The sequence below is a fragment of the Gymnogyps californianus genome, chromosome 21, assembly GCF_018139145.2.
Source record: "Gymnogyps californianus isolate 813 chromosome 21, ASM1813914v2, whole genome shotgun sequence".
Taxonomy (NCBI): domain Eukaryota; kingdom Metazoa; phylum Chordata; class Aves; order Accipitriformes; family Cathartidae; genus Gymnogyps; species Gymnogyps californianus.
In genome coordinates this window covers 3,169,873-3,193,841 of record NC_059491.1, presented here as the reverse complement: position 1 = coordinate 3,193,841, position 23,969 = coordinate 3,169,873, and the positions used below count along the sequence as shown (strand labels likewise).

The 23,969-nt window shown below is 41.4% G+C and overlaps 1 protein-coding gene across 2 annotated transcripts in view; it reads right to left on the bottom strand.

The window, feature by feature from the left end:
* DVL1 (dishevelled segment polarity protein 1) overlaps window positions 1-23,969 on the bottom strand; it is a 96,917-nt gene that overhangs the window by 31,863 nt on the left and 41,085 nt on the right. For both annotated transcript variants that reach the window (XM_050909506.1, XM_050909507.1), the window contains exons 3-4: window positions 14,869-14,990; window positions 9,773-9,885 (exon numbers count right to left, since the gene is read on the bottom strand). In XM_050909506.1, coding sequence (XP_050765463.1) covers window positions 9,773-9,885; window positions 14,869-14,990 — 235 coding nt within the window. The remainder of the gene's footprint in view (window positions 1-9,772; window positions 9,886-14,868; window positions 14,991-23,969) is intronic.

Below are 23,969 nucleotides of genomic sequence, written 5' to 3'. Positions count from 1 at the left end.
TTGCAATAGCTCAGCTGCTCTCAAGGTTCAGCCATTCAAACACTTCACAAACAGTTTCGCGTTCTTTGACTGGGTCTTCAGGACAAACACAAAACAAATATAATACAGCATTAATTTGTTAAGATAGGACTTTTTAAAAGATGATCCTTCCAAGCGATAGCACAATTGTGTCATAAACCTTTTTCAGCTTCCCACTGAGACTTTTTCATTAGCCTTTCTTGCCAGTTGTTCCTCACAAGCCTAAGGAATTAGGATAAATGCACGATAATGATATTTGTGTAAATTAGTGTTTGCTTTTAGTGTCATTAACAGCAGCGAGGTTTAATATTACAATGGTCTCAGTATTCTTGTGCGGTGTTACCACAGATGCTGTGCTACCGCAGATGCTAGTACCTCAAATGCTAAATTTAAAACAGATTTATCACATTTGTTCAAGATTTTGACCTGAGCTCTTTAAAAAGTAAATGTTCTCTAACGTCATCCAGGTTGGTTTTGTCATCTGATCGGAGACTGTCCCAGTATTACGGATTACTTGGGTATGAATGAATCGGTATTTTTTAACAAGTCTCTATGAAGTTTTAATGCTTCACAGGGAATAGGATTTTGAAAGTGTACCTTCGCTCCTGGAAGAGTTCACCGTCTCTAATGTCGAAGTAATCTTCTTTCCCCCTGGTCTGTCCCCCCGACTACGGTCATTTTCAGCCATACAGAAAACGCTTTCATCTTTCCCCCATCAGAACACTTTCTCCCGCCGCCGGCCAGCGTCAGCCCAGTCTTCTGCCGCCCCGGAGCGGTCCCTCTCCAGTCCCCACCGCTGCCCGCGCAGCGCAGGGAGCTGCGGGCGATACGGCACGGCACGGCACGGCACGGCACGGCGGGGCCGCGGCCCGGCTCCCTGCTCGCTCCGCCGCCAAGCCCCCGCCCCCGGCCGGCACCTGAGGCGCCACCACCCCGCCGCGGGCCGGCCCGACGGGCACCGCCACGCCGGGACCCCGCGGCGGCTCCGGGACCCCCTTGTTCCCCTCCGCCCGGGGCAGGGCCGGGCCGGGCCGCTCCCCTCTCCCCGGAGCGCCGGGCCGGGCGCGGAAGGCGGTTCCTGCCAGCGGCCTCAGGCTCCGCAAGCCCGCGCAAAGGGAGGTCGCCGCGGCCGGAGGCGGCCGTGGGGATCGCGTCTGCGGGCTCCGGCGTTACCCCAGCTGCATGCGGGCACCGACCTTAAGAGTTCTTCCATCGAGACTGGAAACCGCTCACAGAAACAAAACCCTCCCCCGCGAATGAATGCCTTCGGGGAGTGGGCAAGCTACATCTACTCCTGGAATGACTTGGGACAAATTATTCCAGTGGAAGCAAGGCTGTCCTTAAAAATAAACAAAATAAAAAGGACAGTCCTACTGGCATGGGATCTGGAGTTGCGGAGTATCATGTTTCCAGTACACAAAGAAAACACAAAGCATGTGTTTTAGGGCTGTCTAGGATTCTGTTAGGTTCAGGAGACCCACCAGAAAGAATAAGCAAACAAAAACTTTGTCCCATCCCTGTCCTCCAGTGGGGAAGGAAAGCAAATTCCTCACGTGTAAAGCACTGCCAGGGAAATCAGATTACAGCAGCAGGCATCATACAATGCTTAGAAGACAGGACACAGATTTATATGGTATTTTACATGGTCCTTGGATTCTTCACAAGTATTAGGTACAAAGAAAGTGAAAGGCACGGACAAATTGAGATGGATGAATGATGGCAGTAATGTATGTATTCTGTCTGTCTACCGTGACTCAATCTGACATGTGATTTTGCTGCCTGCAGCAGGACCGCACCTGGAACGCTGCAGTCAGATCTGAATACCACATCAGCAGAAGTTCGTTGGCCCCTTTAAGCCCATTCCAAACAGCCAAAGCAACAGCCAAAACACTGCTACTACAGAGTTACAGGAGATGGAAAAGGACCTTAAATCTGTGCCTTTTGAAACACCGTGTCAGTTTCTAAGTTCTTTTCTGTATGCCACATCCAAGCAACCAAACTCGGTCCCACTACAGAGATGCAAAGGAAAGACCCCAACAAAGAAAAAACCCGTATCTAAATGCAGTTTCCCTCCCTCTTCAACTCTTAACTTTTCTGTAGTGACTTGGTTATATCAAATCTAAACCTACAATTATTATTATGTTATTATAATACTTTAATATATTTATTATACAAAGATATCTTTTTAAAGGCTTCTGATTAGCAATGTGTTGGCCTACCTGCATAAATTAAAACTTCAATTTATGGCTTTTCTCATATCATTCAATATAAACCAAAAATGGAAGTGAATTGTTCTTTGAGCACTGTAAAAGGTTCACTTCATTGTTTCCCTAAAAGCCAGTGCACAGCTGGATTCAGCTGGAACTGGAATGGGTGAACAGATGTGAGGTAAAGAGAAGGGCTTTTAGCCTCATTTTGCAGATCTGAAGAGGCACTAGTTAGTTGAGATCAACATCCATATTTCTAGATATTCCAACTAAAATACACCTGGTTTATATACTAGATCAGAAGAGCTCACTATACTAATAATGCCTCCTGTTTACATTTTTTCCCTTTCCTTTTTCCAGCTATATCTTCTCTGTTAAATTTTACACAGAAAAAATGGGTTCAATTTCACGTTTCCTGTTTGAACTAGATCTTCTTTCATAGAAAAGCTCCTATACACTGCTCCAATAGATAAAAGTGGCTTTACCAGTATGCAAATACACTTCAATTTTAACAAAGTTTTATACCTCCCAAACAGCACCAGGTAGCCTTGAATTCACACGAAAGGTTTCCTGTGTAATTAAGATGTGCATTCAAATCCATAAAGTTTTTGTAATCTCTCTACCCAATTAAAATTCCCGTTTCTAAGTTTTTCTAATTTAGCCAACATTGTTTGGGGGGTGGCGGTCGGGAACCATTATTATAATTGAGTGAGTACTTTCACAAACCATCATTATAAGGGTTTTATTCAGAAAATACTCCTGGGTATCCAAGTCCTTAGTCTAAACAAGAATCATTCTCTGCTCTGGTTCAATGCCTGTCCCACTAATAACCAGGGACTTTCTGCCCTGCTGACCCCCTGCTCCTTTTTCTTCATTAGAGGATGACAGAGTTCACTGCGACTGTCTGACAAAAGCCTTTCAATGTGTCACAGAGATTAGAATAAAGCATAGCCTAGGAGGTTAAAATATGTCCTCCTTGACTTTCATCAACAGCAGAGTAGGCCCTGCCTGAAGGACAAAAGCACATCAAAGTACTAAATCAAATAAGCCTTGAAAGCGGAAAAGAGTAGAGCAGCATCTGCTCAAGGAAGCTGTAAAGAGGGTTCCGTGACACTGCAGAGAACAAAGGTGAGAGTGTCTCAGGAAGAAGTCATAGCCAAGCTCCCAGTTAAGAGAAAAAACAACAGAGCTTCCAATCCCCACCAATGCAGAAAGTCTTTACCAATTATTAACAGGAAATATGTTACCACTTTTTCAACGAAGACTTGCAACCCCATCTGTGCAGCTCACTTGTGCGCAGGGGTCAGAGTCTCTGCTACTAAGTAGGGAAGAATGATGAGTATTACATTGTCCATTCCTGCTTTATGCTTGTACCCATCTGCGTGCTATATCCCTATAACCTGACTTCTTGTCTTGTGTTTGAAGTTCTTTGGAACCCTTAAACAGCCTCTCTAATCGCTCTACAGTGCTACCAGAGAAAGGCTTCTAGACATTGCCATAGGACAGATGACAATCAGTAACAAAGTTCCTGCTCTCACAGGCACACAGTCCTACACTGCCAGTATCCCATGCATGGCCATCTGGTCACTTCAAAACTTCAGGGGCTCACCAACGACCTCATAGTTGTTTATACATGACAGAGTCTCTAAAAAGCAACAATAACTGAGAACTGTATTTTCAGCTACCACTGTTAAAGTTCCCATTGCGATTTTTTTGTAGTCCCAGCCCTTTTTGTTTGGATTCCTTAGCACACACTATGGTAAAGAATACATATACTGCAGCATTGACTGGAGATCTGCAACCGCTCCTCTTTCCAAACATCTGGGGATCTACAAGTGTGCCCACATTAAGAGCTTCTCAAAGCACAGGTCATTATCTGGCATTTTTCAGCTGGCTGCACAATAGTTAAGTTCACCCCACAGCAAACTCAGTGTTGAAACACTAGTGTCGACACTTGACATCTGCAGACTTGTCAGAAACAAAGCAGTAGCTATAAAACATCCTCCAATGCCAAAGAAAACTTGTCCCTTAATTACCTCCCTAATTAGAGCTTCCACAGTCCCCTTTCCCACTCCTCCTCAGGAAATTGACATGGGAGCTTTGTTCTAGACAGCAAGGGGTCCCAAGAACATGTGCCAGGCAGACCTCCCACATTTCTAATTAAGATCCTCACTCTACTTTCACTTAATAGGACTTTGTCAACTTTCCAAAGCAACAGGGACTTCTGTTGCTTTAAGAGAGAAAGTGGAGCTCTGACATACTGACAGCTCAACTCTTTCAGACTAATTTTATATGAAGCTAACGCCAGGGACAGATTTGCTACTAATTAGTGTGAAAGGTGATCAGGAAAAGACGTATTCCTCAATTCATACAAAAGCCTCTTTGGATACAAAGCCTCTCAAAAAAAAAAACCAAAAACCCAAGAACCAAAAAAACCCCCAACATTTCTCTGTATGTGTAACCTCCACAATATAATCATCGTTATACCTTAAAATACACACACACAGAGAAGGTAACTTTGTCCACACTTACCTCACAGGGCTCATCTTTCTCAGCTAGTTCACTTTATTAACCTCATTGAGAATACAACAGCAATATCAGAGAAAAACCTCTTTCTACTTGCACTCTTGGTGTGAAACCTCATGCTTGAAGCATGAGAATAATACAGCAAATTTAAACTTAGGCAATTTCCTGGAGAAAAATTACATCTCTGCTTGTTGATCCTTCATTGTTTCCCCAGCTTTACTGAGCATCTGTGGATGAGAATAAGTGTGTGCTTTGCATATACAACATCATACACCGTTCCGGTTCCCAATAGCAGAGAATGGTCTACTAAAGATTACTGAAGTGCTCTTGCTACAGGTAACAGGTTGGTGCACAAATAACCAAAGCTCCGGCAGAGGAACGACATAAGTGTAAAGCTTTCCTTAGACTTCACACAGCTGTAAATCAGGTCCAGGAGCAAAGACCAGAAAGCAGCTTCCCCTAGCACCTATCAGGCATTCAGTTCAACACAGAATTTGAGCACGTACTTTAACTACATAATTGAGGTTGACCAAAATCAATTGGATTTAAGCATACTTCCTTAAAGTTAAGCAGGCGCTTAAGTGGTGAAAGGGCCAACAACAAAACCAAGAGCATTCCACGGCTGATGAGGCTGGGAGCAGGCTCTGCTGATGTGTGTTTGGACATCTACAGTAGGTAAGGAAGGAAATCAGAGATGCATTGATAACTGCCCCTCTGGCTAGCCTTCCTCCCATTCTCCATTTAAAAGGAAAACTAATGCTAGGCAGAATTTGTCCAGCTGAGTCACTTCTGTTCCCTGATGTCATCAGCTGTACAGTGCTACCAGACAAAGGCTTCTAGACATTGGCATAGGACAGATTAAAACCAGTAACAAAGTTCTTCCTCTCTCTTAAGTATAGTAGGATCCAGGGTGATAATTCTTTTGAAACTACATCCCTTCTCATTTTTCTCCCTATCTCTGGCAGACATTTCACCAAGAAAATTATAAATGCACTTTAAGTTTTCCAGATCAGTTTTCCTTATCATTTTCTTAGTGCTTGTATCTGAAATGTCACATACCTTCAAATGCACATTGATGAATGAGGGAGTTTCATTATGTTCCTCAGCCCATCACATTCTCTTTGTGGGTATATTTTTGAAATCAGAGAAGATACAAGCACAGGAGCACCCACGGCTGTTCATTGCCTCTGCACTTAAAAGAGCAGCATAATTTAAGGGAAATGGGTGGAAGCGCTTGCAAATACCCTAGCCTGTGTTGTTATCAGAGTGAATCCCGTCTAGTAAATCACAGCCTCTCTGCTGCAAAATCCTTTTGCATTTTCAATGGAAAGAGGTGTGAAAACTTTGTCAGATTACCAGGTGTGTCCCACATCTTCTGGCTGCAGTATGCCATCAATATTTATAATGGCCTCTGTATGTATGTCTATAATTGCCCATTAGCAATTCAGCAGAAATAGTTTTTCTATGATGAGTAATCCTGCAACAATGAAGTAAAGCATACAGGCTAGCATTTGTGAACAATCTGCCCATGATACTATACTTTTAATTATCAGCCATCAGAGAATCTGGTTAGTTTACCATCACCTAGACTCTTCAAAACAAAACTGAATGCCTCTGTAAGAAACCTGTTGCAGTTCAAGCACAGGCTGTCAGACTGAACTATCTGACAAAGTTTTCCAGTCTGTTGTACAAGTAGGAAACAATTTGTGCAAATTAAAATGGAGATTAGGACAGAAATGACAAAGAAACTGTTTTAACTCTTTAAGGAGTTCTAATACTTTCCCTCCCCCCCCAATATCAACAGCAGCTAGAGAGAAAAACTCCCTTTTTCCCATGCCCGTTTTCCGTGCCAGCTTTTGTCTCAGATATTTCCACTATTAGCTTTTCAGAGCAAACCATCTGTCTGTTCTGAGCTCTCCATATAATACTTTGCCCTGTGAGCATTTTGAATAGCTGTCACTGCAAAACAAAGAGGAAACAAGTCGGCAATAAACATTTTTTAATTCATACACTGTCCTCATGCACAGACACACAAAAATGCTTAACCCTTCAGCTTTCTGCCCACTCATTCTTACCCCTTTCTCATACCATTACTCCAAATAATTGGTCTGTGCAAGACCTTTTTTTTTGTTTCAGCATTAAACTGGTCTTTTTATGAATTAAAACCTGTGGTTTAAGAAAGACAGGGAAGATTATGCTTTAAGGACTCCACTGCTATGTATACTGCTGGGCAACAAAGATAGGTTCGTGGGTCGGAATAAAAGGTTGCATACAACTAATGGTACCTACATAGCTCATTACTGAGTATTATTTTAATCTTTATGAAAGATAAAACTTAAATCCATTTGGGAGATTAAGACGAAATTCTCATTACTCATGATGGAGCTGTGCAGTGGGGGGCTGGAGGGCATTTAAGTGAAAATTAGTGGCTAACTTAAAAGGAAGCGTCTGTCATGCTCTGAAAACAGTAGTGGTCCCTAAACACCAGGCTGACAGGAGAGAGATTTTTCTGCACAGCTCACAGTTAGAATTCTGCCTTTCTCTTACATTTACTTTGGGATATTTTCATTTTACCTACATTCCCAACAGATCTTTGTTTTACTTCCCTTCTTGTCCCTGCCCCGGGGTTTTCCCAAGTCAGAATGAGAACCTCATTCTGTTGAACCTCTCAATTCCACAGTGATCGGGGATCAGTGGAATAAGCTTTCTTGACCTGTACAAGTTTTAGCTCAATGTGTCTACATCTATGCAGTTCCCAAATGGCTCGTTAGCACCTTTTCTCACTTCACCTTGTTTGAAATGAAGGCTATAATACAGTGTTCATTTTTTCTTGTGGAACGAGTACTTCTTCCCCTTTGCAGAGTATCCAGGGATATCCTCATTGTCAGGGTGGGTAATTCTTTGTCGTTCACTTTATACCAATAATGAGCTCAAACAGTTACAAACACTACGCAGTACATGTTATTGTACAGCTTGGTGAGCTGGCAGTACTGTAAGTAAGTCTTGGCTCCTCTGTATAATACCACCTATGGAACAAACCTATGAGTAATGCAGCACTCCAATGAAGATCCCTCATCCTGCCTCTCTGTGAACTACTAGAGCTGTAATTTTGCTATTATTTAAACAAGTCTCTACAGCACAAGATCAAACACTCTAACTGCATTTCCTTCTTTCTGCAGGGAAAGGAAGATTTACCACTATTTCGTAATGTCAAGTGAGCACACAGGTTCTGCCCCTGAAATAGCTGTATACCAGGTGTCACAACCTTGCTGCCTTTCCTCCACCCTTGTCCCCCTATTCCTATGACTGTTCCCCCATTTTACATCCAGCCGTGCTCCAGACAAAGAAGACATGAAGACTCAAGAAAAGAATGACTCTGCTAATGTGTGACCGTTGTTACAAAGAGGCCTTAAAATCCTTCTCCAGGACAAGGGTATTTCACTTCTAATCTTTTTAAGTGGCAGTTCAGGATATAGTGCTGAACTGTGCATTTTGGAGACATGCTTTCAACTGAAAATAACACACTGGTGGGTTTGGTTTTTTTAAATAAAATATTATTATGACCACAGGAACACTATGGACATGAAATAATATATTTCATAAGACCAAAATGATACAGCAGTTGTCCTTGCTTTATGCACGTTAACAAAACTGACATCTTGCTCATACATATAGCCTGCTTCAGGTAGGAGACCTAAATTGTTTTGAGAACAGGTCGTTTGCATTACTGAGTGACATGTTCTTGCCTGAGCACAGCTTAGACTGACAGGAGAAGGAGGACATTTTATCCTATTTCTATCTAAAGGGAAAAGTATGAACTAGTTTCAGACCACCAGAAGGCAGAAACTCCTGTGCTCGAACATTACCATATGAGCAACCTAGACTATGGTCCTAGACCAGCCATTCAACAACCAGCTCTTTTGCCACAAACGTCCATGGCAAAACATGCATTGGCACTAGTTTAAACTAATGTTAAAAACAAATCACCTTTTAACATTCTTCCTGTAACAAGTTTTTAATACAACACTATTAGAAGATTCTGCCCCTTTCTGTGATTTCCCAAAGGAATGTGCAGTCAGGATCATGCAAAGACAGCTCTCTGCTCCACCCACTAAGTAATTTTCATTCACTCTGAGTCAGTTACAAGTTCGAATGGTTAAATGAACAGGAAGACACCTGCTTCTAACCCACAGTATATATATGACTTCTGGTTTTCTAACTGGAGGCAAATACTTTAGTGGGTGGAGCTGTGAATAAAGCCTGTGATGGCATCTCTTGGACCCAAGTATTCCATATTCTGGACCGTTTTAAACTCAATGGGTGGCACCTATTAATTCTTAATTAAGCCTGGAAATTCTTGTCTGGCAACAAATGAAAAAAACAAGCTTACTTTGATGTACAGACTAGAGGCAAGAGATGAAGTTTTGTACTTTATACGTGTACTTTGGGTGTATTTATGTATAAAAAAAGATCTTCAGAGCCAATGTGCTGTAGTTATACCAGCATAAAACACTACTGCTGATCCAAGCCTAGAGAAATCAACAGAAATTATTTCAGAGGATTTTGGCTCAGATCTTGCAATGTTAAAATACTAAGACTCTCAAACTGTCTACACTGCAAACTCCCAACACATCATACAGATGTGTTCTACCTTTAACTGAGCAAACTTGAATAATGGAGGCAGCCTAGCCATGACAGTATAGAGCTCAGCATTGGGTGTCATTATTCCTCTCCAAGCTAATCATCTTCTAATACTACAGAAAGTTCTGTATATCATCAAAATGAATCTCTCTGCCACTTTACTGTAGGTTGTCCAGACCTCTTAGAAAACACCGAGCTTCAAAGAGTTTCAAAGCAATTATCAAATTATTCCATTAAAATAATAATAGTCCCTGAAAGCACGCAAGAATGCAGACACACTTCTTCTGCAGTATTCATGCAAAAGTAGTTGTTGCTCTGAAAGATTATAAAAAAAATTGTTCTTTTTAAATGAAAAAGGGGAAAAATGAAATAGGACTCACCATCCTCATGCCCTTCTCTATTTCTCCGTCGATGTCTGTCTCGCCGGTGGCTAATAACTGACTCTGTTCCTGTTTCATTGTCCAGGCCATCCCGGCTGCTGGCAGCATTTGGGCTGTTAGAGAACAAATAGGAAGAAACAGCGGAGTCATCTCTTTTTTTCTTTTTGATAAAAACAGTTGCAGTTGTGAGCACGTTGGTTTAGAAGCCAGAGAACTATTACACAGATTAGCTGCAGTCTTGCTGCAGCACTGCAAGTTCCCCCAGACTGCTCCGTTCACCCCAAAACTACCTGAAGGGTGAAAAGACAGTTCAATATCAATGCCCTGAGACACAGCGCTATTTGCACAAGAAGCTGCCACAAGACTGTTGCATGAAATTTCTACAGGAAAAAAAGCCTACTGATGGGCTAAGAAAAGAGATCATTTTAGCATGTGCTGAGATGACAACTAACTACAAGACAGCTTTAGCTGCTAACACACTTGCAAAGGAAATGGGATTTCAGCACAGTCCTATCATGATAGCTTTAATATCACAAATTTGCAGCATACCTGCCTAACACAAGAACAAACAGGTAACATTGGGTTTTGCAAGAACAAAACTTGTTGACCCTAAACACTCATCTCGGCCTCCAAAACACCCCAAGTTCCTATGCATCTCTCAAACCCTGCCATGATCATTCCGAAGACCACAGATCCAAGAAATACATACAAGTATGTATGAGCTCCTCTGGTAATGCAAACAGACAACAAGCTCTATCAGAGGCTTATTCTCAAGCCTGTGAATTGAGTTGCCTTTTCTACAATATCCCAATATATATTTTTTTAAACCAAACCCAGTGTTTCAGCTCAATTCCTTAAGTACTTGTTCACCCTGAACAGGTTTGTTTTCCTGACAATAACCCAAGCTAGATATGCGGCATGCTGACAGCCAAAGGGCAGAAGCTATAGCTTACTGTGGCCACTTTTAATATAGAGCACTGGCCTTGAAGGTTGAAGTCTTGCAAGTCACAGCAAAGCTCAAAATAATTAAGTGCATGTCTGTGAAATGTACAAATAGACCCCAGGTCCTTTCCTCATGTTCTCAACTGTTTGAAAGCTACACAGGTATGCCAGTACAACATTAATCTACTAAGTCTCAGTGCAGGACCATTACAAGCAAGTGAGCTTTGAGCAAAAAGCAGGAAGATCTTGATGACAATGTCAGTGGCTAGATTTCTTCCACTCTGTTGTTGTGAGGGCTCTACTGAGAGTCACTTTCTTGCTACTACAATTAGCCAGAACAAAAGGTTTCAAAGAGGCAGCAGAGAATTTGTCCCCATGGTTTAGGGCCACTTTCTTGGATGAATCTAAACAAACAGCAATGACAGCTCCATACTCTTGAACTTCCAAGCACTGAGGAAGGGCTATTTCTCAGGTCATATAAACCAGACTGGCTTTCACTTCTAATTCCAACAGACAAGTCAAGTTGGCTAACCAAGAGCAGTGGCTGTAATACATAACACTGAATATGTAAGACCACTTATTTGCCATCATCCGTTTCAAGATCTCTGCTGAGGAAAAAAAATCAGTCATGTTAAAGTAGAGTTGGCTGGAGCAAAGGGGAAGATGGAGATGCTTTTTTTTCCCCTGCTGAACAGAACCAGCTTAGCTATTTAGTTTTCCCCTCAGGCTCAATCTGGTTTATGTATCTCTGCTATTCTTACATTTAATAAGCTACCGTGAAGCGCTCACATGGAAGGAAATAAGAAAAGCCTCTTGGAGCGCTGGCAAAGGCCACAGCTTATTTTAATGACTAAATTGTGGAAACTGATCTAAAGCTCCTGAAAATATATTAGTGCATGATCTGACGTGGGCTAATGCTCTGCTATGAAAGATTTCCCTTAGAAAGTTACTGGTCATACTCCTCCTCTCTGTCCCATAAATACCACCCATTTAAAAAGGAGTCCCAATTCACATCTGCCCTTTGCACCTGTTATTTATGCCTGACATGTCCTACTTATGCACACAGAGTGCATAATGGTCATCATTATACTTACACCAAAGCATCAGAGTCATTAATGTATTTCTCCTAGAATTCCATGAGGCCGGAGTACACTACCATGCGCATTTTACAGAGGGAATTAAACTACCAACGAGCTAACCAACCAGTCCCATGGGCTTCTATGGAGCTGGACCCAGAACTGGTATATGTGCAAGCACATCTAAGTAGTGTTACATTTAAGAGGACTGCTGAAAAGCCGTCTGCACACCCACACACTCTCTTTGCATTAATGAAATGTACTGACATGCCCACCACACAAATTAGGAAACTGAGGTTGTTATTCAAGAAAACGTTTGACTGCACATTTTACGCCCTAATGAAGCTACCAAAATGCAAGTATGTATTTAAGTGTTGTCACAAGTACTTTTGCATTTCTTGTTTCAGTCCAGTACAACTGAAAAAGGAAAGAGGGTGACAGTTTCCTAAGGTCACCCCGCGAGGCTCTCAGGCACCTCAGCAGCACCATCTACTGACTGCTGCCGATACTTCCCCCTAAATCGCTTCCTAGGCTAGACCCGCCTACAAAAGGTGGTTTACACCCTAACAAAGGGTGCAAAGGAACCTCACAGCTGGCTTGTTTCCTCTCTCATTGCCGAGCCAATTAAATTCAATTCCATTTTCAGTGCACATACCCAAGAGCTGTGTAAAAAAGGTAGCTCAGAGGTCACTATTCTCAACTCGCTCACGCACCTCCACGACTAAACCAGGAGCCGCCTCACCCATTCCGATGAACGTGGATTTGGCAACCACTAAACAGAAGCAGTGGAGCATGAAATACAGGATGAACTTCAGAACCCTCATCAGGAAGGGAAAAAGTAAATTTTCTTTGGATTTAATCAATGATGAAGCAAAATACCAATGCTGTCAGGCAGCTAGTTGAGATCACCACCTCTGATAAGGATCTCATTCCCTTGGATGGTATTGCCTGCTGACCTGTCTGCTTCACCTATTTCTTGTATTCTTTGTTGCCCAGCAACATTTCTGTTTGTACAATTATAAAACACCTAGCTCAGTTGGGGCTTCTTATATAAATAAGGCCCCAACCAACACTGAAGAAGGAAGACAGGAGATGACAGATCTCTCGTAGTTTGATTAGCATTAAAAAAAATCTCAGGGATTTAGAAACCAAGAAGGTAAATCACACTTACATAACGGGTGGTAACATGTGAGTATACAGCAATACTGAAGTTACAGTTGTGAAAGTTACAGGGTTGCATTACTGATCTCTTAAATGGAAATACTATTCAAGGAGACAGTATGCAGAAATGGCACCGAACACACTATTGCAGAATCACCACACCAAAATCCCAAGAAAACATCATTTTCAAAAATTGCTGGAGAATTGTAAGTGATCAGAAGAGAACTACAGTCATAATTCAAGTTCTGGAAGCCACACTTTACAATGAAAGACTTGAGCAGCTCAACTTAGTGTATCTAAGAGAAACAAGTAATTTCAAAATACAGTGGATTCTTTATCACTTGGAATCTTTAATCCTAGAGTGGGTGTGTTTTAAAATGAAATTCTAATAGCGAAACAGAATTAAGGGCTTCATGCAGAACAACGGAGTGAGATACTCTGCCCTGTGTTGTGGAAATAAACTTAGGTCATCATTAGGCTCTCTTCTGGATTGAAAAAATAAAACACAACAGCAAAAAACACTGCAAAATGTTAAGACATTCAATTGTGAAGAGAAGAACCAACAAAGGCATTAAGGGAGAACAAGTTTTAGTCCAGAAGACCTCCCTGCAAGCCAGATTCTCTACTGCAGGTTAAAACAAGAAAGAAGAAAGCAGTGGGGGAGAGAGAAAGAAGGAAGGTGGTTTATCTAGGAATGAGAACACAAGCCAGAAAGCACGACCTCCCATGTTGCTACTCCTGACTCAGCATGACCTGCGTACTTTACCCCTTTGAGGATTCCCACATTTGCTTTGTAATATGAAGACACCATCACTTGCAGCACTGTGCTGACTGACAGCATGAAGATACAGACAAGATTTTTAGAATACTATGGAAGACAGCAGGTGCATCAGCAGAGCACAGCTTAAATTTCATCGGTCTGTGTACATACAGATATTATCAGCGAGTGATTCCACAAACACAGACTTGTGCCTAACTTACGATGTAATCATTTTTTTAAATAAAGTTTGACCTTGCAGCTATTACATGTAGGTATAGGTCAGGAAGACAAAGAACTAGTTATACTTGCAGGCCACGTGACTGCACCCATACAGGCCTCTCCCAGTCAACATAAAGCAATTCATGAACACACGAGGGCAGCAAAGCCCTTGCAAGACACACAGTGTCAGGCAGGGTTAGTATTTCCCAAGATTTCTTGTCCCCTCTAGAAGGCATTTACCTGTAAAAGACTACACAACACTAAGGGCTCTTCCAGGCAATAGACATCCCAGAAAGCAATGGCAACACATGACACCAGGCAAATCAAGACCACGTTTCCTTCTCCAAACATATACTAAGATCACAGCTAGAACCAGGTCCTGCTTTAAATCCTCCTTGTGTAAATTCAGAGGGCCTCCCTGAAAATGAAGGTCTTCTAAGGATATACATTGGCTCTGCACATATAACAGGAAATAACAAGGCTACCATTAAATCAGATGACTCCCAGCCTGGCTATATGCAGTTCAAGCTGCTAGCCTCTGTATGCACATGGAGGAGGCACTATTCCTTATGTAAATTTTTGCTCTTGATATCAATGTTCTGCTGGCTCTGCATACTACATAATTATACATAACACAGTAATAAAAAGTTGTCATCTGTACACTACAAAAAGCGTTTTGGGTTCCCTCACTACTTAACTCTTCCACAGGGGGTTTCAAAATGAGATATATAGGATACATATTTCAGTCTAACAATGATGGGGTTTTTTTCTTCCCATCTCCCTTTTAATTCCTCAGCTCTAGTAAGTGTATTATTTTTCTAACAATAACAATAAATAGCTGGTTTGCAGCAGCAGGGAGAAATGTGCGGAAGAAACAGACAGAAATTGCATTTTTTAGTTTAAAATAAAAAAAAAAAAAAAAGACAACTTGCTCTTACTGGAATGATGGAGGCCGGGAGTCTCCAATGCCGCCTGTTCTCTCAATGGGTGGCGGAAGGTCTGTGTGGCTCTCGGTGCACTGGGAGCCTGTGTCAGAGTGGGAGCTTTCAGCCAGGACCAGCTGTCAACAGAAAGAAGAGAATTACATACACTTGTACAGGTTTCTCCACTCTGACATAAGGTGTTCAGCCACTGCTTTGCTAAATACTCTGAGAGATCTAAGGGAAACTAGAGGAAAGGAAACGCTTAGTGTCTAGTTGCATGGATTCTTGCCAAACTTTCATAAAATCAGGTTACATTCAATCTCAACATGAAAACATCATCAGTTAGGATATGCACAAAATTCCTGCAAGCACCACAAAATTTTTCTCATCTCAGAACAAACAAGCATACCAGGCAGGGATTGCACTTTTTCTTGTGACTTGTCATTACAGCATTCTCTGAGCTGCCTAAGCATGCAAGTTGTCAGCATTCCTTGCAAAACGCACGCACATTGTAAGACTGCACTCTCAGTCTGGTTTTGCCATGACAAAAATAAAATGCACAAGCTGAAACTTGACAGTATGACAGCCCAAACATGGTATAACTTCTTATACAAAGACCTTCAAAACCCCCAAAAATTCACAATCTGGTCTGGACCAATCACCAAATTTCAGAGTTGCCGCCATCTCTATTAAGAGTCTGAATTAAAACCAAAATCCACCGAATCTCAAGAGCCATATACTTTAGGAGGAGGACCAGATTCCCAATGTTCATCATACTTGTGTCTCTTATGCCCATTTTGTCTCTTAATGTTCCCTGAAGGCAGAGCTGCAGATAGGAAAAGTCTTTTTCCAATCATGCCATGAAAACCAGGATATGCAGTGTGCACTCTTCTGTAATTCATAATGACCTGAAAACTTTTATAAAACTACACTGTTGTAACTATCACCTTCAAAACTCCTCTGACACTGACATTTACATTCATGGAAGCTGAAGGTGCCTGGCAACCTGTCAACAAGGGTAGAAGGAAAGGCTGCAGAGCACCTAACACACAGCACTCACATGGAAATAGGTAATTGAAGATACGCTGCAACAATCAATCTTCTCATTACAAACACCAAGCATCTACATACAGCCTAGTGCATTTGGGAATTATTATATATTCCAGTCCCATTACAAGGCAGGGTGTAAATTCTTCATATAACAACTAACGCCAGCGCGTATTATTTCTATTTCCTATCAACATCCTCAATCATTAACAGGGATGCTCCTGGATAATGGATCACAGGCATGGTCATGGCACACAAGAGGCTTACTATACTCAATCTTACTTCCAGTAAATTCAGGACAGAAAGACCATCTCCATTCAGTATGCCTAGTGTGACATCTTTAATCAAAAGATAAATAGACAAGAGAAAGAAGAATGAGTCTCTCTTCCTACCCCCACCCTCCTGGTTTGTAGCTCATTGTAATATACTGATTCACAGAGGATCTCACATTTAACTAAGATCTGATTCTATCCACTTATTTACCAGGCTAGTACCTACTTTCCTGTATTTAAAAAAAACCAAAACAACAAAAAAACCAAAAAAAACCAAAACCCAGAGATGCTTTGTGTTAAAGGATCCTTTTGTACACCTAGGTGAAACTGTTTTTCCACATTCTTTTTTTTTTTTTTTAAATCTTACTAGTGCTAGAAAAAGCTCCTGGCTGAAGTGTACACCCAGGAACCAGACAGAGCAGGTCCCTTCTCTACCAATGATTCAGTAAATCTTTTATAAGAAAATCAACATTTGTGCCTCAGTTTCCTAACCCAGAAAGGCAGGATACTACCAATTTTGCACAACTGAGATTAAAATAATTAACATGCCTAAATGCAACTTAAATCCTAGGGTAGAAGAACCATACACTGGGTAAAGCATCACTACAGAAAAAACAAACAACATGCACTGATCCAAGATTCCTTTTAATTTATCTCTGCAAACAGAATGTGGTGATTCCCAATTAGCAGTTCCAGTTCTAGTTCAACTTCACCTGCTAGATTAAGTGGTTATTTTTTATCAAAAAGCGTAACGGTGGAGAAAGAGATTCCAGTCCTCTACTATTCAAACCAGGAAGGCAGATGACCAACATGAGAAGTTTTGCCCAAAATGAAAACAGAATTCCACCAGCTGAAAGACTTGGTTAGTATTTTAAATGACTGTACAAAAATTAGTCCCCCATTAAGCTGGGCATCCTATGCAGACAAACCCCACCAGGAACTGCCTGCACTTCAGACAAACAGGATCAAGAAAAAGGCAGGGAGGCAGCACTGCCAATACCACTGTACTGAGAACAAATCAAGACAAAATAAAGCAACTTAGCCTCACAAAGGAGGTCTACAGCAGTCCTGAAAGCAAATTCAGACTTTGCACATCCTAATCTAGTTCCATACTTTCCTTCCTATATTCTGAATGTTTTTGCAAAATGGGGGGGGGAAACCCACCCAATCAGAAAGGAAGCTAAAAACAATTCATGTATTTCAACAGTCCACTGACCACACACAACACTTTCTGGCCACTACCAACAGAAGTTAGACTTGAACTAGTGACCTAGAGGTGAAAAGGTTTATATCCTATTACCAATCTCCTGAGCCATCTAATCACTTTGTCGAGCCTCTTTAAACAATATGATTATAAGGTCTTTAATTAAATAAATGCTCAAATAATGACATAGATTATTATGTTTCACTAAGAGGCAACAAGGTCTCAGCTTCCCTCTATTATTACCTGTGGAAGAACTATCCCTATATAAGAGATTCCAACTATAATGGGTTAATTTATCAAGGACTAATTCTAATATAATCATCAGAGAGATGCTAGCTGTTAAAGAAGGGGATGGAGAAGGAGATGGAACAGGATAGGAGGGGACTGGTGTTCAGGATGCAGTATACTACTCCTAAGAGCATATACCACAAATATGAGAAGGCAAACACACACAGACTGTCAAAAAGGAACTGCCTGAAGACAAAACAGTTCTCCAGCATCACATGGAGTCAGCTGCATTATTCACACTCTTATCACCAAAGCAAGAGCAACAGAGGAAACACTGAAGGGAAAAATAACAGGAGCTTTCCTAATAACTTGATAATTAGGGTTTCTTTCTTTCAGGTGGGGAAGTTAATGGGAGATGTTTAGAAAGCATGTTGGCATTATGGAGATGCAAGAATGTCTCTGAGCCCGGCTCATCCCCTGAGGAATCTCTGCACTAGTGTTTTAACTAACAAAATCAAACCAAGGGATAAAAAGAAGAAAAGAAAAAGAAAAAAGAGAAAGTGGGTGTAGGCAAGATCTATACATCCCCTCACCCTTCACATTCTAAGTTGTATCAAGCTATGCAAACAAGCACCTGGCCCAAGTTATTTGAAAGCAGGAAAAAATGTTCCTTCTTTAAGCCTTTCTGCTGATGGCAACACCTGTCTCAAAGATGAGCTTGACGCAAAAAGAGAGATGAGCCAACAAGACAAATCCTTTCCATATTTCAGGATATTTGTTCTTTAGTATTTCCCTGCTCCTGAAGGAAGAAGTCTTGGCAATGCAGAACCCATTATGAAGGCAAGGCCACCATACTGATCGAGGTTGCAGATCATCTTGGGAGTGCTGCTGAGCAGAAGCAAAATCCACTGCAGCAAAGCAACTCCTTTGTGAATATTGCCCCTGGGCTGTGATTTCCTGATGGATAAAGCACTGGGTACCTGCTTCTTATTGACTTTCAGTAGGATTAGAGTCACAAACAGCCTCAGACTATGCCATTACCATTATAAAGGGAAAAGGGCTGCAGAAATTACCCATACTAATCTTTCAGCTGCATTCAGGAAATATACCACTTTAAACTTGAATCAGTTCACTACCAGATATAGTGAACTCAAGATACATTCGAACTCAAGAAAAGATACTAACAATATCTCCTGTTTCCAAGTAGCTTGTTAATCCTAGATAAAGGTCTTTCAGATTTCAAGTAGTAAAACATAAGCACAACAGCCAGGATAACACAGTGGCCAGTGCAGAACTTCTCATGTCTACCTTCTCAAGTTAAGATACATGCTGCGCTGGCTGTACTGCTAGTTGCAGCCTGGCTCAAGCATTTCCACACAAAGTACACTTACTGTAATTTAGCCACATCCTTTGGGGTGAAATTTTGCCCCTGAGGAATAATAAACAAACAAACAAACAAACAAACCCAAGAGTGTAACAGTTTAAATTGGTTGCCTAACATGATCTTACTCTTACGATAACCAGGACCTGGGAGCTCCTGCAAGAGGACCTGACTTCAGAAATTTAAGCAAGACAGCTTGAAGCAATGATGTTGTTAAAACAGGACACAGACTGTCCAGATCTATGTCTGGTTACAAGTGGAACACTCATCCTTCATCAAAGCTTTCATTCTTGACTTAGAGATCTCTGTGTTCAAGTGCATTAGAATATAAATGGATGGCTGCAGACCAAATTACCAAAAACACCACAAAAGAGCATTAGAAAAACATCTATTGTGCTGGAAAAGAAAATCTGCAGAAGATGGCACATGCAGCAAGATTATTAAGACTGCACTGTCTAGCTGATTTTTCCCAAACATCAAAAGGATCAGAAAGGTAGGATAACACCTAACACAATGGAATACTGGACTCAGCTGGAGCTTTGTAGTGAGTTAGCAGCCCCACCTCTTTCCAGGCACCTCACAAAATGCCTTCAATTTGATGAGGGTTTGACCTGCAGAAGAGGAAGAATTCTGTGGGGGTGTACACTTGTTGACAGAATTCACATGTCACTGCCCTGGCTACATGTGTGTGCATACAGAATTGCTGCTCCCTGCTTTGCCGTGCTAGCTAGGAGTTCCTCATTTCTTCCAACAACGAGTGACACTCTGTAAATCATTAAGTATCCTATCAGCTTTAAGATAAATTGTTGACAATTTATTTACTTTTCTTTGACAAGCTATGGTAGGAATAAAATGCTCCAATATTATATTACTTTGAATGGAGAAGATAATGCACTATTGGACTGCCACATTATAGACTTCTCACTGCGTTTCCACGAGAAAAGTAGTGTTAACCCCCGCTTCCTGGCCAGAAGCCAGCCCTGATAATTGTATTTCACCCATCAAGCTTCCCCTGCAGTTTTGACTGGCAGTAGCATTTTAATCCATTTCTTTACTTGCACTGTGTTGGTACTGTGTGCTGTTCAAGAGCATGCCTGTGAGCTGTAAAACAGCTGCTGGGTTCCACCCCCAAGAACTGCATTTCAATGTGAAACGTGGATGTCTTCTGTGTGGTGCACATGGAGGAAGTTAATAAATAAGTGTGGAACTAATTGCAACTGTTGATTCAGTTCATTCCATCATACTAAACGCTGTTTGTTTTTTCAGCTGACGTCCTACCATCACACTTGCTACTAAATCTTTCCCAGGAAGTGGAGAAAGCATATCAACCCTGGCATGTTAGAAAAGAATCTTATGTTCTTCTGATATCCCCACTGATTCCCACACAGCCACTCCCAATTCATGACAGTACAAACAACGGTGCGCTGCGCAAGTTAGCAGCTCTATGCTGCGGTAAAACAAAACATGCAGCCTATTCATGCTGACAAAAAGTGCATGTTTCCTTCTGCGCTAGAGAAGGTTACCCAGCATTGCTAGGCATCTGCTAAGAAACAGTTATCTTGGAACTCATTTACAGAAATAAGTGTTCAGTTCAGTGTCTGTGTCAACACTGCTCACTTCAGCAACTTGACTTCCAATCTGAAGCCCTAGTACAGGCATAAAAGCAAACTTCACATCAGTCCATTCTGCATGTTGTAAGCAAATTCAAGTAATGGAAGAGCAATTAGTGGGAATATGGTCTGGGCTCTCAAATGTAAGCAAAACTTAAGCTCCCCAGTCAGAACCAAACAGTGACACCAGGCCAGTGACTGTTTACAGTGCCAGGAGAGCCCTGTTTTCTTCCCATTATTGCTACTGATCTTCAGTGAGTCCTCGAATCAATTGTTTCACCTCTCTGTAGCTTGATTTCCCTTTTTCTCCTCTTCACCACATTTGCTTATGCTTTTCACTTAATTATGGCAAGGACTGCCTTTTATAGCGCTCAGCACTCAGCAGACATCTTAACAAACTCACACAGGCATTAAGCCAGCTCAAGGAATCAGTCTGTTCAACATTCACGGCTGAAGACACCAGACAACAAGGACCAGTCTGGGAAGGGGAAAGAGCAAACATTGGTACACTCTGCTCTCATATTCTCATCTGGCTAAATATTTATTAGTCTATCAGCATGAAAACTACAATATTTAAATTCTCACTGTTACTGAGAGCAGCAGCAGCTCTTGGTAATTCTCTCAGCTGAGGGACTGATAACAGTAACTAAAGAAATACCCAAAAGAGCCATTTGTATTTTTGACAGCAACTTCAGAACAGCCACATTCATCTACAAGTTGAAAGTAATTATTTCCTATAAAGTCACATACATCTCAAATCCCAAGTCAAAGCTTCAGAGACATGGCCCATTATCCACACGAAGGCTGCTCCCAAAGGACCATGTGTACAAAAGGACTTACTGATGAGGCCCTTTATTCCACCAGGAATTCTGTCAAAGGCGAACAGGACTCCACATTGCTAGAAGGCCTGCAAAAGCCTATCAGGAATGTGATGTTTATTTTAGTGACAAGAAATTGTCTATGCTGGGTAGATTAGGCTTCCTCCTTTTTTCCTGCTGAAAAGCACAGTACATTTGTTTGGAGTTTGCTCCAACCATGGACCATAGATACTCAGAGAATACAGGATCAAGCTTATATAGCCTGGAAATCAGAAGCTGTAACAGGCTAAAAGGAACAACTTTAAGAAATCTGTGGCTGCCAGGTAAAGGGTGACCTTCTTTAGTGTTCAGAGACAGATGCAGACTGGCTTCCAAAATAAAATTGTCAATTCTATCTGTGATTTTATCATCTGCCACCTTCTATCATTTAGAGAAGATACTGTATCTTCATGAAATATAATCTCTCAGATTACTCTCACATTCTGTTAAGCATCTCAGGTGTTTGCTTATGGCACAGTATATCAGGCTCGTTGTGAAACAAATTCAGTTTCACTGACTGACACTTTGCAGCAAGTTCTCTTTAACACAGGATTACCTGCCTCTTGGAGAACATGTGGAGTAAGAACGGGAGGGAAAAAAAGGATCTGCAATCCTATTTCCATGTCTCACCCTTCCAGATTTTTTCAGCAGGTTGGTGACTTTTTCTGAGAGCTTACACATTCCTCACCCCAGCTAAAAACAGGTACCTGTGTACACCAGAGCAATGCAGAGACCTGGGTTGAGTGTACCCATGCTTCTGCAAATGATAGCAAGTAGTTCTGCCACATGACTAAGGAAGCAAGATTTCCTTACAGGCCCTTCCTCCACGTGGTGCTGATCACAGTTAGAAACAGGACAGCATCTTTCAATTCAAACTTGGATTAAATCTAATTTGAGAATTCTTGTACATATCAGACCAGAACCACCCAACATTACTTTAGCAAAGAGAAGATGATAAGATCATAGAGCTTTGAAGCTTTCTCATTCAGCACTCATACTCATTCTTTCATTTTTTCTTCAAGTCCCCCATCCTTCATGTTACCCTGTTTGCATCTTCCCCATCTCTTTCTCACAGAGATCCTAGCACTCCAGCCCCAGCTGCCCCTTAGAGGAATTTAATTCTCCTATACTAGGACTCAGATCCTTCCCTAGTAACTCGTTCAGATACCTTAAAGCTTAGGCATGTTTTCAGTGATCCCGCCTCCCTTCTTTATAAGCTCTCTTTATAAGCTCTAAACATTATGGAAGAAGATACAATATTGTGTTAATATCCTCTTCACTTTGGGTCAGATTTCATGCACAGCTCTCTATTTTCTCCTGTGTGATAATTCAGTCTATCAGCAGAAGAATGAGGGTATATACAGTCTGTGAAGAGAAGAAACAGGTCCTGAAATCAGTTCATTTTGTACATAAGAAATCAACAAGAATCTGCTTCTGTGGATTTTCATTCACTGCCTCAGTTCTGTGCTGAAAGGCAACAATGCACTTTGCTGAAGATCATTTAACAGTCCTGAAGCTCCTGTGTTGCCTTGTATGGTAGAAGACTAAATGGTTCTACCCAACAATATTAATTGAAATTGCAAATACAGTGTCTAACTGTACAAACAGGACAAGTATTATCTCTTGGCACCCAGATAATAGAGAAGAAAAAAAAAAAAAGAGAGACAGACTCACACAAGGCTATGACATCACTGCCAGCCAATAGCAAATAGTGCACACTCCCAGCAGCCAGTCAGGGAATTGCTCCCAGATGTGGCAAAAGCCTTCCTAAAAAACACAGATAACAGCCAACCGACTTTGTGCAAACTGCTGGCAGAGGCCACTCAGCTGGCTCTGATCTGGCAGCAACCACAAGCCAATTCTTTCCGCATTCCCAGCTTCCACTGGGAGGCTGTCCCTGGACCGTGCAAAGAGAATAGAAAAACATTTTAAGCTTTTGCAAAAAGCCTGAAGGTACCATATTCTCTTCCATACAAGCTATTTTTCTAAATTGCCCAGTAAGGACCTGAACCTGAAAAAACAAAAATGCATTAACAATTTCACTCAGGTAAGCAGTACCAAAGAACTCAAAACAAATTATCCCCTGAGAAAAATTGTATCCTATGTTTTGTGTGTGTGTGTTAGCAGAACAGGCACATGTATCAGCTATTTCTTGCAGAAGATGTTTGTGTAAATGCATTTACAGTAATAACTACTAGATGAAGAACTCTGCCATACAATTAATGCTAGTCTATATTGTTGAAAAACCTAAAGGTCAACCACTGAAAAGGAATCTAGTAAGTAGTAGCCCTCTGTCCCAAATTATTTAGTCCTTAAAAAAAAAACCAAACAAAACTACACCCCCCCCCCAACCCACCCCGAAATCAAAAGGACAAGATCTAAGATGCAGAGGAGAAAAATAAGCAGGACACAGAAGGGATGGGGAGGAGGTTTAAGTAGCTAATTAGGAGCAGTGATTCTAATTCAATACTAATCTAGCTGTACATTGAGTTCCCAGGGCAGCAAAAATAAGCAACA